At 37.8% G+C, this 14,837-nt stretch overlaps 1 protein-coding gene across 2 annotated transcripts in view; it reads left to right on the forward strand.

Annotated features, from left to right (window-relative positions):
* The first annotated feature begins 5,588 nt into the window (after nt 1–5,588).
* The window catches only part of LOC137291627 (microtubule-associated protein futsch-like), a 163,269-nt gene continuing 154,020 nt past the window's right edge, over nt 5,589–14,837 (forward strand). For both annotated transcript variants that reach the window (XM_067823034.1, XM_067823035.1), the window contains exon 1: nt 5,589–6,272. In XM_067823034.1, coding sequence (XP_067679135.1) covers nt 6,254–6,272 — 19 coding nt within the window. In that variant the 5' untranslated portion in view covers nt 5,589–6,253. The remainder of the gene's footprint in view (nt 6,273–14,837) is intronic.

Genomic DNA, 14,837 nt, shown 5'->3' on the forward strand with positions numbered 1-14,837 from the left:
TAATTTCACGGCATAAATATTAGTTTTTCTTTTACCCATTCAAGGCTCCTATATTGTTCGTTTCCACGAGAGTGTCTAGGACATGATTTGCAGTGATGAAAGCAAGCCTTTTTTCGGTGTCCTTGAAAAAAATTGCTTGAATATTACGCACGATAACGTGAAACATTTTTGTAGGATTTTAGGCCTCAAACAATTTAACATGCTTCGAGGTGTGTAGCTTGATAAAGGCACACCATTGTGTAACTTGAACCCAGGCTGTCCCTATGCGGTATTTGTCCGACACGAGTCGCGTGAGAGCGCGTGTCTTAGACCGCCTAGCCGGCTACTGAATTTCGTTTATCTGAAGATTATTGGGATCAGATTATGTCTGAAAACATCTTGATGCTTGATTTAGTGTCATTCAAAACTGTACATACCTCAGCTAAATCTGTTCTCTTTAGCTCTGCATGCGTTCACTGAACGTAAACAAGTCCGATGTATTAGTTACGGATAAAGGCAATAGAATGTCTACGTATAAACATTTAGTATTAACGTGCTAATTTTAGTTATTGTAGAAGTCAAAGGGCATATGGCTTGGTAATTGTGAATATGTTGTTTAGAGCTATTTAAATAGATGGTCTTTCCTTTACGCCTAGGGTGATGAATGTTCACTTCAGAATTCTTACAGTGTGATGACGTGTTTTGATAGACATGGTGGCTTTCTGATGTTATCAATATAGGATTTACATTGTTACCTGTCAAAACCGCCGTTTAGTGTCCTTCACGAGTTCATCTTAAATTGAAATTGACAGGATTGTAAACAATGACACGTGTATCCGGAGGCCAAATACGGCGAATTTAATGTGAATATGGTTAACTTGAATCTAATGTTGATGAAGTAGAGAAATTGTATCATCTTGTCCGTCGTCTACGTCGTTGTTTTTATTATTGTTATTGTTATTTGTAATTAGTGGTTATAATACATACATAACTGCAAAGAGGGCTCCGTTGATCCTGGCACAGTCAGACAGGTTAGAGAGAAAGAGTGAGTGAGTGAGTTTAGTTTTACGTCGCACTTAGCAATATTCCAGCTATATGGCGACGGTCTGTAAATAATCGTGTCTGGACCAGACAATCCAGTGATCAACAACATGAGCATCGATCTGCGCAATTGGGAACCGATGACATGTGTCAACCAAGTCAGCTAGTCTGACCACCCGATCCCGTCAGTCGCCTCTTACGACAAGCATAGTCACCTTTTATGGCAAGCATGGGTTGCTTAAGGCAGAAGGCAGAGAGAAAGAGCGACTGGTGATTAAACAACGTACACAAGACACATGATAAAACTGAGGATTGCACAATGATATGTATTTCAGACCGTGATCTATGATGCCATGTCTATATAATATAGTATAAATCATATCAACTTACGTTTTGATGTAAGCTCTCCCTTTCTAAGCAAGTGGTGATTTGGCTGCTTATTTTCTTTTTCATTTTTAAATATTTTGGTTACTTTTTCGCAAAGGTTTTGGCTTTAAATGTGTATGTGTTAGAAAATCCCTATAAAATAGTTTCTAGTTATACAAATAGACTTTATGGACGCATAAAGCACAACTTAATTTATCTCTAGAAAAGGAAAGGTTTAAAATCAACGAACATGGGTTATAAGTGTTTAAACAATATACATCCACCCAGTGATGTAAACGGGTATTCGCAGCCTGGGTATATACAGAGAATCCAGTGTGATAAACAGTCTGTGCGTAAATACTAAATAAACAGTAGTCTGTGCGCAAACACTAAATAAACAGTATTCTATGCGTAAACACTAAATAAACAGTAGTCTGTAGGTAAACACTAAATAAACAGTAGTCTGTAGGTAAACACTAAATAAACAGTAGTCTGTGCGTAAACACTAAACAAACAGTAGTCTGTAGGTAAACACTAAATAAACAGTAGTCTGTGCGCAAACACTAAATAAACAGTATTCTATGCGTAAACACTAAATAAACAGTAGTCTGTGCGTAAACACTAAATAAACAGTAGTCTGTGCGCAAACACATAATAAACAATAGTCTGTGCGTAAACACTAAATAAACAGTAGTCTGTGCGTAAACACTAAATAAACAGTAGTCTGTGCGTAAACACTAAATAAACAGTAGTCTGTGCGCAAACACATAATAAACAATAGTCTGTGCGTAAACACTAAATAAACAGTAGTCTGTGCGTAAACACTAAATAAACAGTAGTCTGTGCGTAAACACATAATAAACAATAGTCTGTGCGTAAACACTAAATAAACAGTATTCTATGCGTAAACACTAAATAAACAGTAGTCTGTGCGTAAACACTAAATAAACAGTAGTCTGTGCGTAAACACTAAATAAACAGTAGTCTGTGCGTAAACACTAAATAAACAGTAGTCTGTGTGCAAACACTAAATAAACAGTAGTCTGTGCGTAAACACTGAACGAATTACTACAGCATCCCAGCGTCAGTGGAAGACGTGGAAGTGGTTAAAATGGCTTTTGATTGTGATGTTGATGTTGAACCGATGGCAATGTTCTGAGAAGTTTTGTGAAGCAATTATATTGCACATGTATCTTCATTTTGAAATATCTTGTAGATATCTCACTCATGCCATATCTCATACTTGAAATATTTCCATTATCTCACCTTCTGAGAAGCACAGTTGCGGATGACAATATATCAACGTTTAATCCATTGTCGGTACTGACTAACACCGCACACATTCTGCTACAGCAGGGGATGATATCAGTAATTACGTTCTGTAAAAACGTTATATGTACACATGTAAATGTACCATAACGTTGAAAAGCGACCTCGTGCTTTAACAACAACAGTTCATGGGGAAAGTGTGCTTTATTACACTAAACTGTATACATGGGTAGAGCGAACTGTACGTCTTAACTGATGTTTCTCTAAAAGATGAAAGACGTCGACAGTATTGTCATCGCCTAGTACACCATTTGTTGGTATGGAACTGGTTCACTTGGCGAACATTTACTTGTGAAAACATTAAGTCTAACGCTTTTCGACGGAAGGGCTGTGCTCACAGTTAAGTAGGGGCAGACGAGAGTGGCTTAGTGACGTCAGTTTGAGTGAAAAATGCACTTTATATTCTGGTAAAATTCTGTCTGGCCCTGTGATCTCTTAGCGAAGCATCTTTGAATGTAACTTAAATGATAGTGCAACATTTCTCTGAGGGTGACCGAATGTAGTTTTACGCTGCCTCTAGCAAAATTCCAGCAGTATCACCGAACGGGCACCAGAAATGGGCTTAACAAATATATGTAAGAACCTATCTATGATCTCACCCATGGCATATCTCCCATGGAAGCTGGTTTAAAATTAAATTATTGTCATTAACGTCAGGTTACGTCGAGGTTTTAGAAAGCTGTAAATTATGTTCTGCAAAACTGTATCTTTGGGATTCTGATGCGTTGTAATCGTGATGTCATACGTTTTATGACGTCAGGAGTTGCTAGGGAAGTAGGAGACTTATAGCGCCTTGTGTCGATAACAATGTTAAGTATCATTGTATATAAATATGTATTTCAGTCCTCCATAATATGTGAGATCATCCTCTTGAGTGTCTGTGTAAGTGAGTTACGTTTTACGCCACCTTTCAGCAATTTCCAGCTATACTATGCTGTCTGGGTCCAACGTCACACGATCTTCAAGATCAGTGAGTGAGTTTTACGCAACAACGTTAACGTCATTCGGATCTCCGTCACATACTGTATCCCCGTAATAGTTGACCCTTGAGTGCAACATCTGGCGCTGGTGGGCTACATACACCTAGCGTGGATAAGGAGTTAAGTTTATGGACTTACACGACAGACACAAGTAATCATATAGATCTTGTCACTCGCTGATTGATTATGAAGACGTATTTTATTGGCGGTAAACTCTCACTTTGAAGCGTAATCTCGACAGCCCCGTGACCCGACTCAATACACCATATCAACATTATATAAGTCAGAATGACATGACTTTCCTGTTTGGATTGGTTTGTCGTACTCCGGGCGTAATATTCCAGCTTATATGGCCCTGATCTGTAAACAATTGAGTCGAAACCAGAAAATCCAGTGATCAAAGGCATAGGCATCAATCTACGCAGTCGGGATACGATGACATGTGTCAACTTAGACAGCGAACCTGACCTCCCGATAACGTTAGTCGCCTCTTGCAACAAGCATGGGCTACTGAGGATTAGGTGTAAGACACGGATTTTCAGGGACCCATGTGCACATGATTGTCCCAGCATACATACATACATACATACATACAGGACAGTGAATGATTGCGAGATTAGACTCATGTAGTTGATCGCGTGCACGCGAGTTCTCTCGTGTGCACCATGAGTTCTCAGTGGAAAGGTGCTCATACCATCGACCACTGGTTCATGTTCAGGTGGACCACTGGAGATGCTTTACAGGCCGTCGAAAGACACCTGGAAGATAACAGTTACTGTAAAAAAAATCAAACTACGAACGTACACATGTAAACATGGAGAAAAGTGACGTTTCATCATATACATTTTAAATTCCAAACCTAAAATGGACGTCAAAGAGAAGAAAATTTTCCATGACCTCGGAAACCTAATCTAACCCAATTACAATGAAACGATATATTCTAACTCCTTTTACGTCAATGTAGACTTATACAGTCTGACCAAACAGGGGTGTGGTAAGCAATGTGTGGAGTTGACTAGCACTGGTTCCTTCCATGTAGGTGCGACAGTGATTTCCAGCATCGATTCCAGTGACACATGGCGATATTGCACTATAGATGCATATTGACTCAGTTGTGTTGTAAACACTGCCACCAGCATGCTACGGATGCCAGCAGCCTGTAACAGCCGCAGATTTCCTTTCGATCTGTTGGTCGTTCTAGTTGATAGCATTTAAGGAATTCCATTTCAACGCTATATAATACAACAACATATCAGTCCATAAAACGAAAACAAAAATTAATCCTTACGATCAAAAGAAATGTATTTTCTATAAAATATCCACCAAACGTTAATATGCATTTTATTTGAGAACAATTATCGTGAAATACTCTACCATAGAAAACCATACACCGAATCATAATATCAATATAATAAATGGTTCGATTTTCCAAGCAAAATACAAAGCGACTCCGCACTATGAATAATAACAGAGGTATGTCGCTCTCAGACAGTCACGATGGTAAACGTAATCAAACATGTGTCTGTTTAAGCATTCATTAAACAAGAATCAAGATACTAAGTTTTGACGAATATATGTTGTCAGTGCAGTAGATGTCGTTGAGGCGGTCGCCACATGTTAACCTGTGCCATACGGTACCTAAAGGACGAGGTTTTGATGCTCATGCTTTCGCCCAATGGTCTTCCTGCTCGGGTGTGATAAATTAAACACCATGGTCATATAGAGGATCATATTCTTGGCTGTTTAGTATAACAATCTACGCTTGGCTGCTCTTTCTAATCAATAACTCACATTCGCTTCGAAAACTATTCCATTCCATATGTGCAGCGTAAACAGATGCGTGTATATTAAAATAAATCTAGTGTGAATAACAGAGTACCACGTTGTTCAAATATATCGAATAAACGTTTGAGGTTACAAGCCGTTTGAAACAAATTACAATTCAAATACGTTGAAAACACAATCTCTGGTATCTTCAAATACGAAGACTAGCCTGCGTGTTTCATGGCGATGTGATAAATCCATTAATGAGAAACGTGTTGTCTTCGACCTGATGGGCTTTGTCTCTCTCCCTCCCCCTTCTCAGGTGTACATACATGCGCGTTGTTGACACGTATGCATGTGATTCGGGAGAAATCTCTCAGAGTTTCAAAGATCTCCTGTCATCTCAAGTTTTTATTTACACTCACTCCCGAGGGCGGCCTAGATACCAGCGATCGAATATCCGCAATAGTGGAAGACGAACTTTGATACATGAGAGGGAACCACAATGCCTCAAAAACGTCTATCGACATATGATAGAGCAGTGAGATATCTATTCTCTGGTTAGGGCACCTGTCGGGCCAGTTTCGGGGTAGCTTACTGCGGTAGCCGCGAGAGGGCGCACTGCCGCTGGGAAATCCTCCTTGGCTGAACAACTTGTTTTCAATGCTTCCTGAGGGATGTCATACACTGATGAACAGTGCAGGGATATGTGACAGTTTTAACGATAGTGGAGGCGCATAGGATATAGCCGTGTACAGATTTCGTTTTGGATTTATTTTTCAGTAGATGACAGGATGGGTGAGTCGACACAAGGTAAGCTCGAAAGATTTCAGTGAAAATTTTGTGGCAGACGACAGGTGTTTTCTCGTCTGCTCGATGGACACGCACGAGTCGTCTGCTATCCTCCGGTGTCTTCTGCTCGCAGTGATCGTGACACAGAAACGCGAGCTATCTTGTCCGGACTGTGCTGATTTAGCTTGTACACTCTTATCCCTTCCATATATTTTAGAAATATATTTTTAGGTGAAAAGTTTTAAAGATTATAGATTGTGTGCTAAAGTGACATGTTCTCTGTTTACACACAGATTAGGGGTCTCAGCATGGGCTCTTGTACAAGGGATAGTGGCAAGCTTGGTTTTAATGAGAGACTATTAGGTTTTATCAAAATATTGTAGCTTACAATTCATACAAAACCCTTTCCAACATTTGCCCAAAGTAGACAGTGTTATGAATAAGAAGACATGGGAAGATGACTGTAAAGCACAGCTCCAGCTGAGATAAGGGGAGTGGGGCTTCTTACCTGAATAGGTGGGAAGGGAGGAGAGAGTTTGTAAATAGAGCAGGTCTGACCTTAGACAAATTTACAGTCTAGTGCAACAAGAAAACATGAATGTAATATATATTTAGTTGGGATGTCACGATTTGTGACATAATACAAGATACAGCAACAAATTAGTTTGCAATCCAGGACTTTAAAGCAAGATCCTCCTGTAGGTCTAGATGAGTTGATGTTGTAAATTTATGAAGGGCTCTGTGTGGGAGGGTTATGATTGGGGAAGGGAGTCGCATGTCTGTGACCCATATATCACTAAGAATGTTGCCATTGTTGTGAACAGCACTGATACAACAGAAAGGGCTATCAACACAAACATCTTTATGCTAAAAAATAGCATTTGTGTATACTGGCATGAAAAGTGTATTCATTTCTTAGAAGAGGAAATGGCTTTGGGGATGTTTTTTGAAACTGGGGGTACTGCTCTACATGGAAGCTGTGGAGAGATGTGGGAACACCTGTTGGATTGGGATTTGGGGTTTTGGTTATTTTTTGAGTAGCTATATATGTAGTGTTATTTCAGGGTGGAAAGTGGTGTCATTTTGGCATTGGATTCAGTTTTGTTGTTGCGAGTTCAGGATGTGGTAGTGTGTTGAAGGATTTTATTTATTGTTATTTAGGGTGAAAGGGATATTTTCTTAGGAGTTTTGCAGAATGCAGACTGTCTCTTTAATTGTTAGGGTCTACACCATGATATTGCTGGAATATCGCTCAAAATGGCATAAAACCATACTCACACATTAATTCTTAGGTTTTCTAGTAATGTAACATTTTTTGTGTTGTTTTGGTAATGGAGCGGTTGGTACTGATGAAACTTTCAATTTCTCTTACAAAGGAATTTTTTTAGACATTTATGACTGAACTCCCCGATGTAGGGCCTGACAACAGCATTAAGGTCTATTAAATAATTCATTGTCAAATCTGGGCTTATAGCTGCAGGCAGTTTGTCTAAGTTTAAAGCTGGTGCATGATCTTGTTGAAATCCTTTCTTCAAAAAGTAATTGCTCTGTCGTCATGATTCATATGCCAGCTCTCATGAAATATAGTTTTAATCTCAAGTACATTAGCAGCATGGAGCAGTCAGATGACTTATAATCATAGTCAAATATTAAAGGCAGAATTTGTATTTGATTACGACCTGTATCTAACAGCGATTAAATACAAGTTCCAGTTACAGGACACCTTTTTGTAGGACTGATATCTAACCTTACATGATAATTCAAGCTTAATTATATATGCTTGTCTATTGGAGAAATGACTTGTAAATTTGATCTCTGTTTTTTTACCTTTAAAAGTGAAAAGACTGATAGGGGCTGAACATTTGCAATATTTCATTTAGAAATTGTCTGATTGTCAAACAACTGTTCTGTCAGTTTGCATCTCTAAATCCTTTACTGCTTAAAAAAGAAACATGTAGCTTACTATAGAGAAATCCCATATAGCAGAACAAATATACAGAACGCTACACTTCAGTAGACCATCAGAAGCTCTGACAGAGCCAAGTTGTAAGGGTTCTTGCTAAGGTTTGATTCTCTGCTTGGGTAACAAAACCCAGTCTTCTTGTCCCCTGCCATAGTGGAATATTGCTAAAAACAGCACAAAACCCTCCTCAAATCCTCATTCATTTCATCATTTGGAACATCAGAAGGTAGATCATAGAGAATCTGTGAAGATAATCAAGAAAAACTACTTTGACTAATGCTAGAGATGATTAAATATCATGCTTGACCTTGAAAATATGTAATTTTAACAGAAACAAATTAACACTCTGTATTGAAGGAGCACAGTGAAAGTTTAAGAGCCTTAGGAAAATTTAGTAAACTTGCCTCATTCAGGGTGTTTTGCCTCTCAGAACAGGCAAGAGGAAGGACACATGATATGGTTCAGGGTCAGTGAGACAGACTGCAGGGAATGAGACAGCTTTCTCTCCAAATATTTCTTCAGCAACAGGAAGATGAACCCCCACAGACCCTCCTCCATCCCCACACCCCTCATGTCTCATCCCATCCCACTTTCCATCCTCCAGTGTGCAACAGATCCAGAAGGGTGACCCACATCTAGGATTAGACTGGTGCTATTGTAGTGATTGTTGAATACCTCGATCATGTTCGCTGAATGAAGCAAATACCTGGGGGGTGACCCGACCAGGGGGGTGACCAGACCAGAGGGCAGAAAGGATTTGTTACAATAAAAGGATCAAAATAATTTGCCGAATAAGCATATTTGAAAAGATTATGGGTTTTAGAACCAACATATATGGTATGTGTTTCTTTAGAAAGGAAATTAGGATTATGAACATGGATGTTTTTGTTAGGCACATGATTTGTTATGTATCAGGAAAGCAAATTATGAGGGATGGTTTTGACATGAGTGGATGTTGTTGGTAAATTTACAGCTGTAGCAGGCTGTTCTTGTTTAATTGTTTTTAATAAAAAATTTAGTCTTGATTATGAATAATGGCTTTAGATGACAATGTGCAGAAGAAATGATGACAGTATTGATCGTTTAGAAAACCATTGTGACTAATTAATGAGTGCATGTCCTTTCTTGTTTGGTGGAATAAACTTTTAAACAGCACTAGTGGTCTTGCACGTGTTGCTGAACCTATAAAAACAGCGATTGTTGACATTCATTTAAATACTGACTCATCATCATCATCATCATCATCATCATAATCATCATCCACCCACTCACCCACTCATTCACTCGCTCACAAAATGACTGATACCAGCATGACAATTATCAATTTCATCCACCTCTGGAGATGATAATTAATAGTGTCGGTCTGATGAACATGAGGTATTCAAACAGTCACTCACAGCTGACAATGGCCTGTGTGTAATGTTAGAGAACTGAATCACTAGATCCTAGTCTTAGAGTGTCTCCAATTATCTGACAGTGTATATTTAACAATAATTGTGCCACCTGCAAATTACACAGGTATGTTTATCACAGACCTAATGAACACTGACAGCTGATAATAGCAGGCCTCAATCTGACACAGGCAATAAGGATTTCAAACGTATGATCCATTTTTATAATTTCATCGTAGGATAATACTCAGACCTCAGTGAGAGGAATGTGCATTTTAGTAATGGAGACTGTGTTATAAACAACAATTAAGTGGTGTTTGGTTAGACTGGAATGTAACTTTGACATGAATCTTTTGATGTAAACAGTGTAACTGAAAAAGAATGAAGGAAAGACAAAGTGTTTGAATGATCTCCGCACAGTTCCAGGGTTGTCATTCTGGATGTCGGGATATCTGACATGCAACAACTAAAATGTTTGATGCATCATACGTGTTAGACCACTACATTCTGTTAACGAACTGATACACTGGCTAGCTTTTCTCGAAACATTCGTAGTGCTACGAATATCTTCAGCCTATTTTTAACACATTGCCTAGGATCAAAATTAAGAATTCTCAGGGCTACAAACATTTCGAGAATAAGGGCACTGGTTATTAGGAATGTTGGGCTCCAGACAAAGGCTGTATCAACGTATGTACCAATAAAAATATGCACAATATGTTAGTAAAACATCAGAAAACGTAGCGGATACGTACCACAGCAGTGGTGCACAGTCTTAGAATCATTTACAGATGTATTTATCAGAGAAAATATTGTTTTGTTGTTTATTGACCTGTTTACACATGGGTAGCAATGTTTTGGTGCACACATGAAACAAATCACAAGATTACTGGTACTCCATTAAATTCCATTTATACTTTGAATGTACTCCTATGTTGAAAAATGTCCCGTGATTGACTATGGACCTGTTGAGTGCCAGGTTACAATATGTAGTGTTCCGATTATAACTCAAAGATGGACAATCAGTTAGTGAATTAACTTTTAACTCTCAATATATTCTCCAAACTGAAGAAACTGTTATCCATAAATTTGTTCAATAAGACTTTTCCTTGATGAAATGTGATGCATCAGTTTTAGTCTGTCAACACAAATTATGATAGTGTTAATATCAACAGTCTGTCACCTTGTGATTTACCATCCATTTCAAAGAGCTTCAAGCCTTGTCCACTCACTCACTATAAAATAAGGAGTGGTTTAATCCCTGCACTGCTACACCCCCACACAAGCCCATCATCACCAAGTATGTGATGTGGCGTGACTGATATGAAGTGTCGTCTGTTTACAGACGTTATGAATTTTATACCTATCAAGACATACAATGCTGTTACATGATAATGTCTAGCACAATATTGATATGACTAAGTCATCCAAACATTGAGCAGAAATAAAAAGCATGAGTTTATGTTTATTCAGAGAGTAACCTACTTTTCCCAGTCATATTTTGGGATGCAAGATTACATTGTTCCCTCCAGCACTTTTCCTTTAACTATGTTTATAGATCATTTAGACTAAATGTTTGTGAGTATGAAATATGCTACTGTTACCAGTAGCTCTTTTATGTCGTAGTCTTGTAAGTTCTTTATTTTGAGAAACAAAAGAAGACTGATGTCAGCAGCTTTTGAAATGTCAGTGTCTCTCATCATGATGTTTCTTGTCAATCTATTGACCTCAATTAAAGTCACCTGTTTTTACAATCTCATCTTCAGCCACATATAAAAAAAGTATTGGTTTGTAAAATAATTTTTAAATTAGCATCCAACTTCCTCTTGAATCTGAGGCAAGATGGGTTGTAATATACAAAGCAGAGTGTTTGTGTGCATAAGGCCTCAGGGTTTTGTCTAGACTTATTCAGAAACTATGTATCACCCAAGTGTGCAGGAAATGACAGTCAAAATAATTTATGAAAGTATGAACAGATTTGTTTCTTTTTGTTTGCCAAAAGCACTTTGTTTTTTTTAATCCAAAACTCTTTGGAATTTTACAGAGACAGGCCCCCCTAAGTAATTGAAGGAATTACAGCAAATTTGAAGGAATTGCATCTCAAATGTAAACAAACGCAGCCCACTCGCGAAACAGTTGCAGCGATATCGGTAGTTTAGCGGTAATAACAGAAACACATCGGCCCTATCGGAAGCAATGTCGGTAATACTGGAAACACGCTCGGTCATCTTCGGAGATTTTTCAGACATCTGAACATCGAAGTTGTGCCGATGATTACGAACATGCGCTAGATATAACATCATTTTTTTTGTAAAATGTGTTTAAATTTGTCAAGTGCAATTCATAGCAAGAAAAATTATGGCTCATAAACCTCTTCATGGCGCACGTTCATGATGTTTGTAATCATCGGCACGACTTCGATGTTCAGATATAAACAATCTACAGGGGCATGACTTGTGACACTCTCCTAGAGTGACTATCTTTTCCTGAAAACATAAGCTATTGCCCCGACAACACTTCATACCTAAACGCATTCAACATGGGTGGTCAAAGATGGATAAGTATAAAAATGTAATGGTAGGAACTAAAAACAAAACTCACCGAGACGGGTACTTCTTCCAATGACGCCATGTTTTGCTGCGTGAGTTTCCGCTCGCGACCGAAAAATCTCCGAAGATGACCGAGCGTGTTTCCAGTATTACCGACATTGCTTCCGATAGGGCCGATGTGTTTCTGTTATTACCGCTAAACTACCGATATCGCTGCAACTGTTTCGTGAGTGGGCTGCGTTTGTTTACATTTGAGATGCAATTCCTTCAAATTTGCTGTAATTCCTTCAATTACTTAGGGGGGCCTGAGAGAGTGAGTGAGTGAGTGGGTGGGTTATAAGTGGCCGCTTTGACCACCAGGCTGCCCTGATGTAGAGGCATGATGCTGTGAATATGGTGTATGAAACTAATGAACTTGAACCAGTTCTTCTTCCTTACGTCTGGTTGATTTTAAGTGAACACATGTTAACGTTTTATACAGAACACCATGGTAACTCTCAACACGTAAAATCATGGTAACTCTCAACTCATAATATCATGGTATCTCTCAACTGATAATATCATGGCAACACTCAACAAAGAATAACATGGTAACACTCAACACAGAACACCATGGTAACACTCAACACATTACATCATGGTAACACTTAACACATAACATGGTAACATTCAACATAGAACATCATAGTAACACTGAACACAGAACATCATGGTAACTTTCAAAAACGTCATAATAGCAGTCAAAACAGATCACTTTGGTAACATTGAACACAGAATATTATGGTGACATTCAACATGGAACATCATAGTTACATGCACTACAGAACATCCTGTTAACATTTAGAACAGAACAGCATGGTAACATTTACTGCTCAACACAGAACATGACATTCAACACAAAACAATAACAAACCGGATTTTATACCTGTGATCACTGGGTGAAAAAAATTGCAAACATTATGTATGTCCCAAGGCTAAACAATCACAGGTAGAGATATTTATTATCTTACAACCGGAGGAGGTGAGCTGGCTGTTTGACTTAGCTCAGTGATTGACTCTGATTGATTGAACATATGAATGAAGTACACTGGTGGGCGTGGGAGTTATGTGGAATATGTAACGAGGTGTTGAACACAACACAAGGCTTGTTATGATGGATGACTTGAAGGGAATGTCTGGATTGGTTAATATATCATTTTATGATTATCAGTTATGAAGAATATTTATCAATTAGTAATGAAAGATGATATGATTATTTCATGAAGTTTCAAGGGTTTTCCTCCATTTTTTATAAAGAAAATGGGTTTTCTTAGGAAAGAATGTATGATTGTGACTATTTTGGGGTTTATGACATTACTATACTGGTAATTCACTGTTAGTTATTCTTTCATGTCAGTGGATTCCTGAAGCATATGTTAAGGAACAGATAGACTGGCTAGCTTTTCTCGAAACATTCATAGTGCTAAGAATATCTTCAGCCCGTTTTTAACACATTGCCTAGGATCAAAATTAAGAATTCTCAGGGCTACAAACATTTCGAGAATAAGGGCACTGGTTATTAGGAATGCTGGGCTCCAGACAAAGGCCGTATCGAAGTATGTACCAATAAAAATATGCACAATACGTTAGTGAAACATCAGAAAGCATAGCAGATACGTACCACAGCAATGATGCACAGTCTTCGAATCATTTACAGACGTTTTTATCTGAGAAAATACTGTTTTGTTGTTTGGATTCCTGAAGCATATCTCAAGAACACTTCATAGTACTATATGAAACTTTCTATACACTCAAATGTAGTGTCCTTGTACACTGACTGGTGAGAACTTAAAATGAAGTTATTAAAATATGTACAGCATCCTTAAGCAAATGTATTTTTTGGTTGCTAGTTTGTTTTGGAATTGTGACCTAAGTTTTTAAGAAATATATACACATGAAGAGCTGCTTTGTCTGTGAAGAGTACCATTGTTAATATTTACATCTTTAGAGCTTATTGAAAATGTTTAGAGAATAAAGGGAATGATTTAGTTTAATCAATAATAAAAAAATGTCTGCTTAAGGATTTACCCTTTTTACTATAATGAGGTATATGAATTACATACTTTTTATTCAAATGTTCGAAAGGTTCCAATGACTTCTCATATTTCAATTTGTCCTCCATTTCATTTAGCCATATAATGTTACAATATGTCCTCTGGTACATGTATATGGACTAAATATTAATAATATCCTGATGACATATTGCTGTCTCAAAACAATCTGTGAACTGGATATATCTTGTGTACTCATTGTATATTTGATCCCTTTTCACCCTCTTTTATGGACTAAATATTAATAATATCCTGATGACATATAGTTCTGTTCAAAACAATCTGTCAACTGGATATGGCTTGCATACTCATTGTATATTTGATCCCTTTTCAAGCTCTTTTAGCCTCACATGATAATGTGAACACATGACATGTTTTTATATAGAACATCTTCATTTTATTCTTTTGCATGTTTTAGAGGTTGCTATGGAAGAGAAAGAAGCAAGCTTTGAAATGTACAAAGAATATAAGTTATTACCCATAAAAGCATGTCATGTATTCATTTTCATCCAACTTCTATAAGCGTCTCAAGAACACCATCATAATGGGTTCATGATATTAATAATTTGTTGTTTTTCATGTCACATAATGTG

Source organism: Haliotis asinina, chromosome 7, assembly GCF_037392515.1.
Source record: "Haliotis asinina isolate JCU_RB_2024 chromosome 7, JCU_Hal_asi_v2, whole genome shotgun sequence".
NCBI classification, from domain to species: Eukaryota; Metazoa; Mollusca; class Gastropoda; order Lepetellida; family Haliotidae; genus Haliotis; species Haliotis asinina.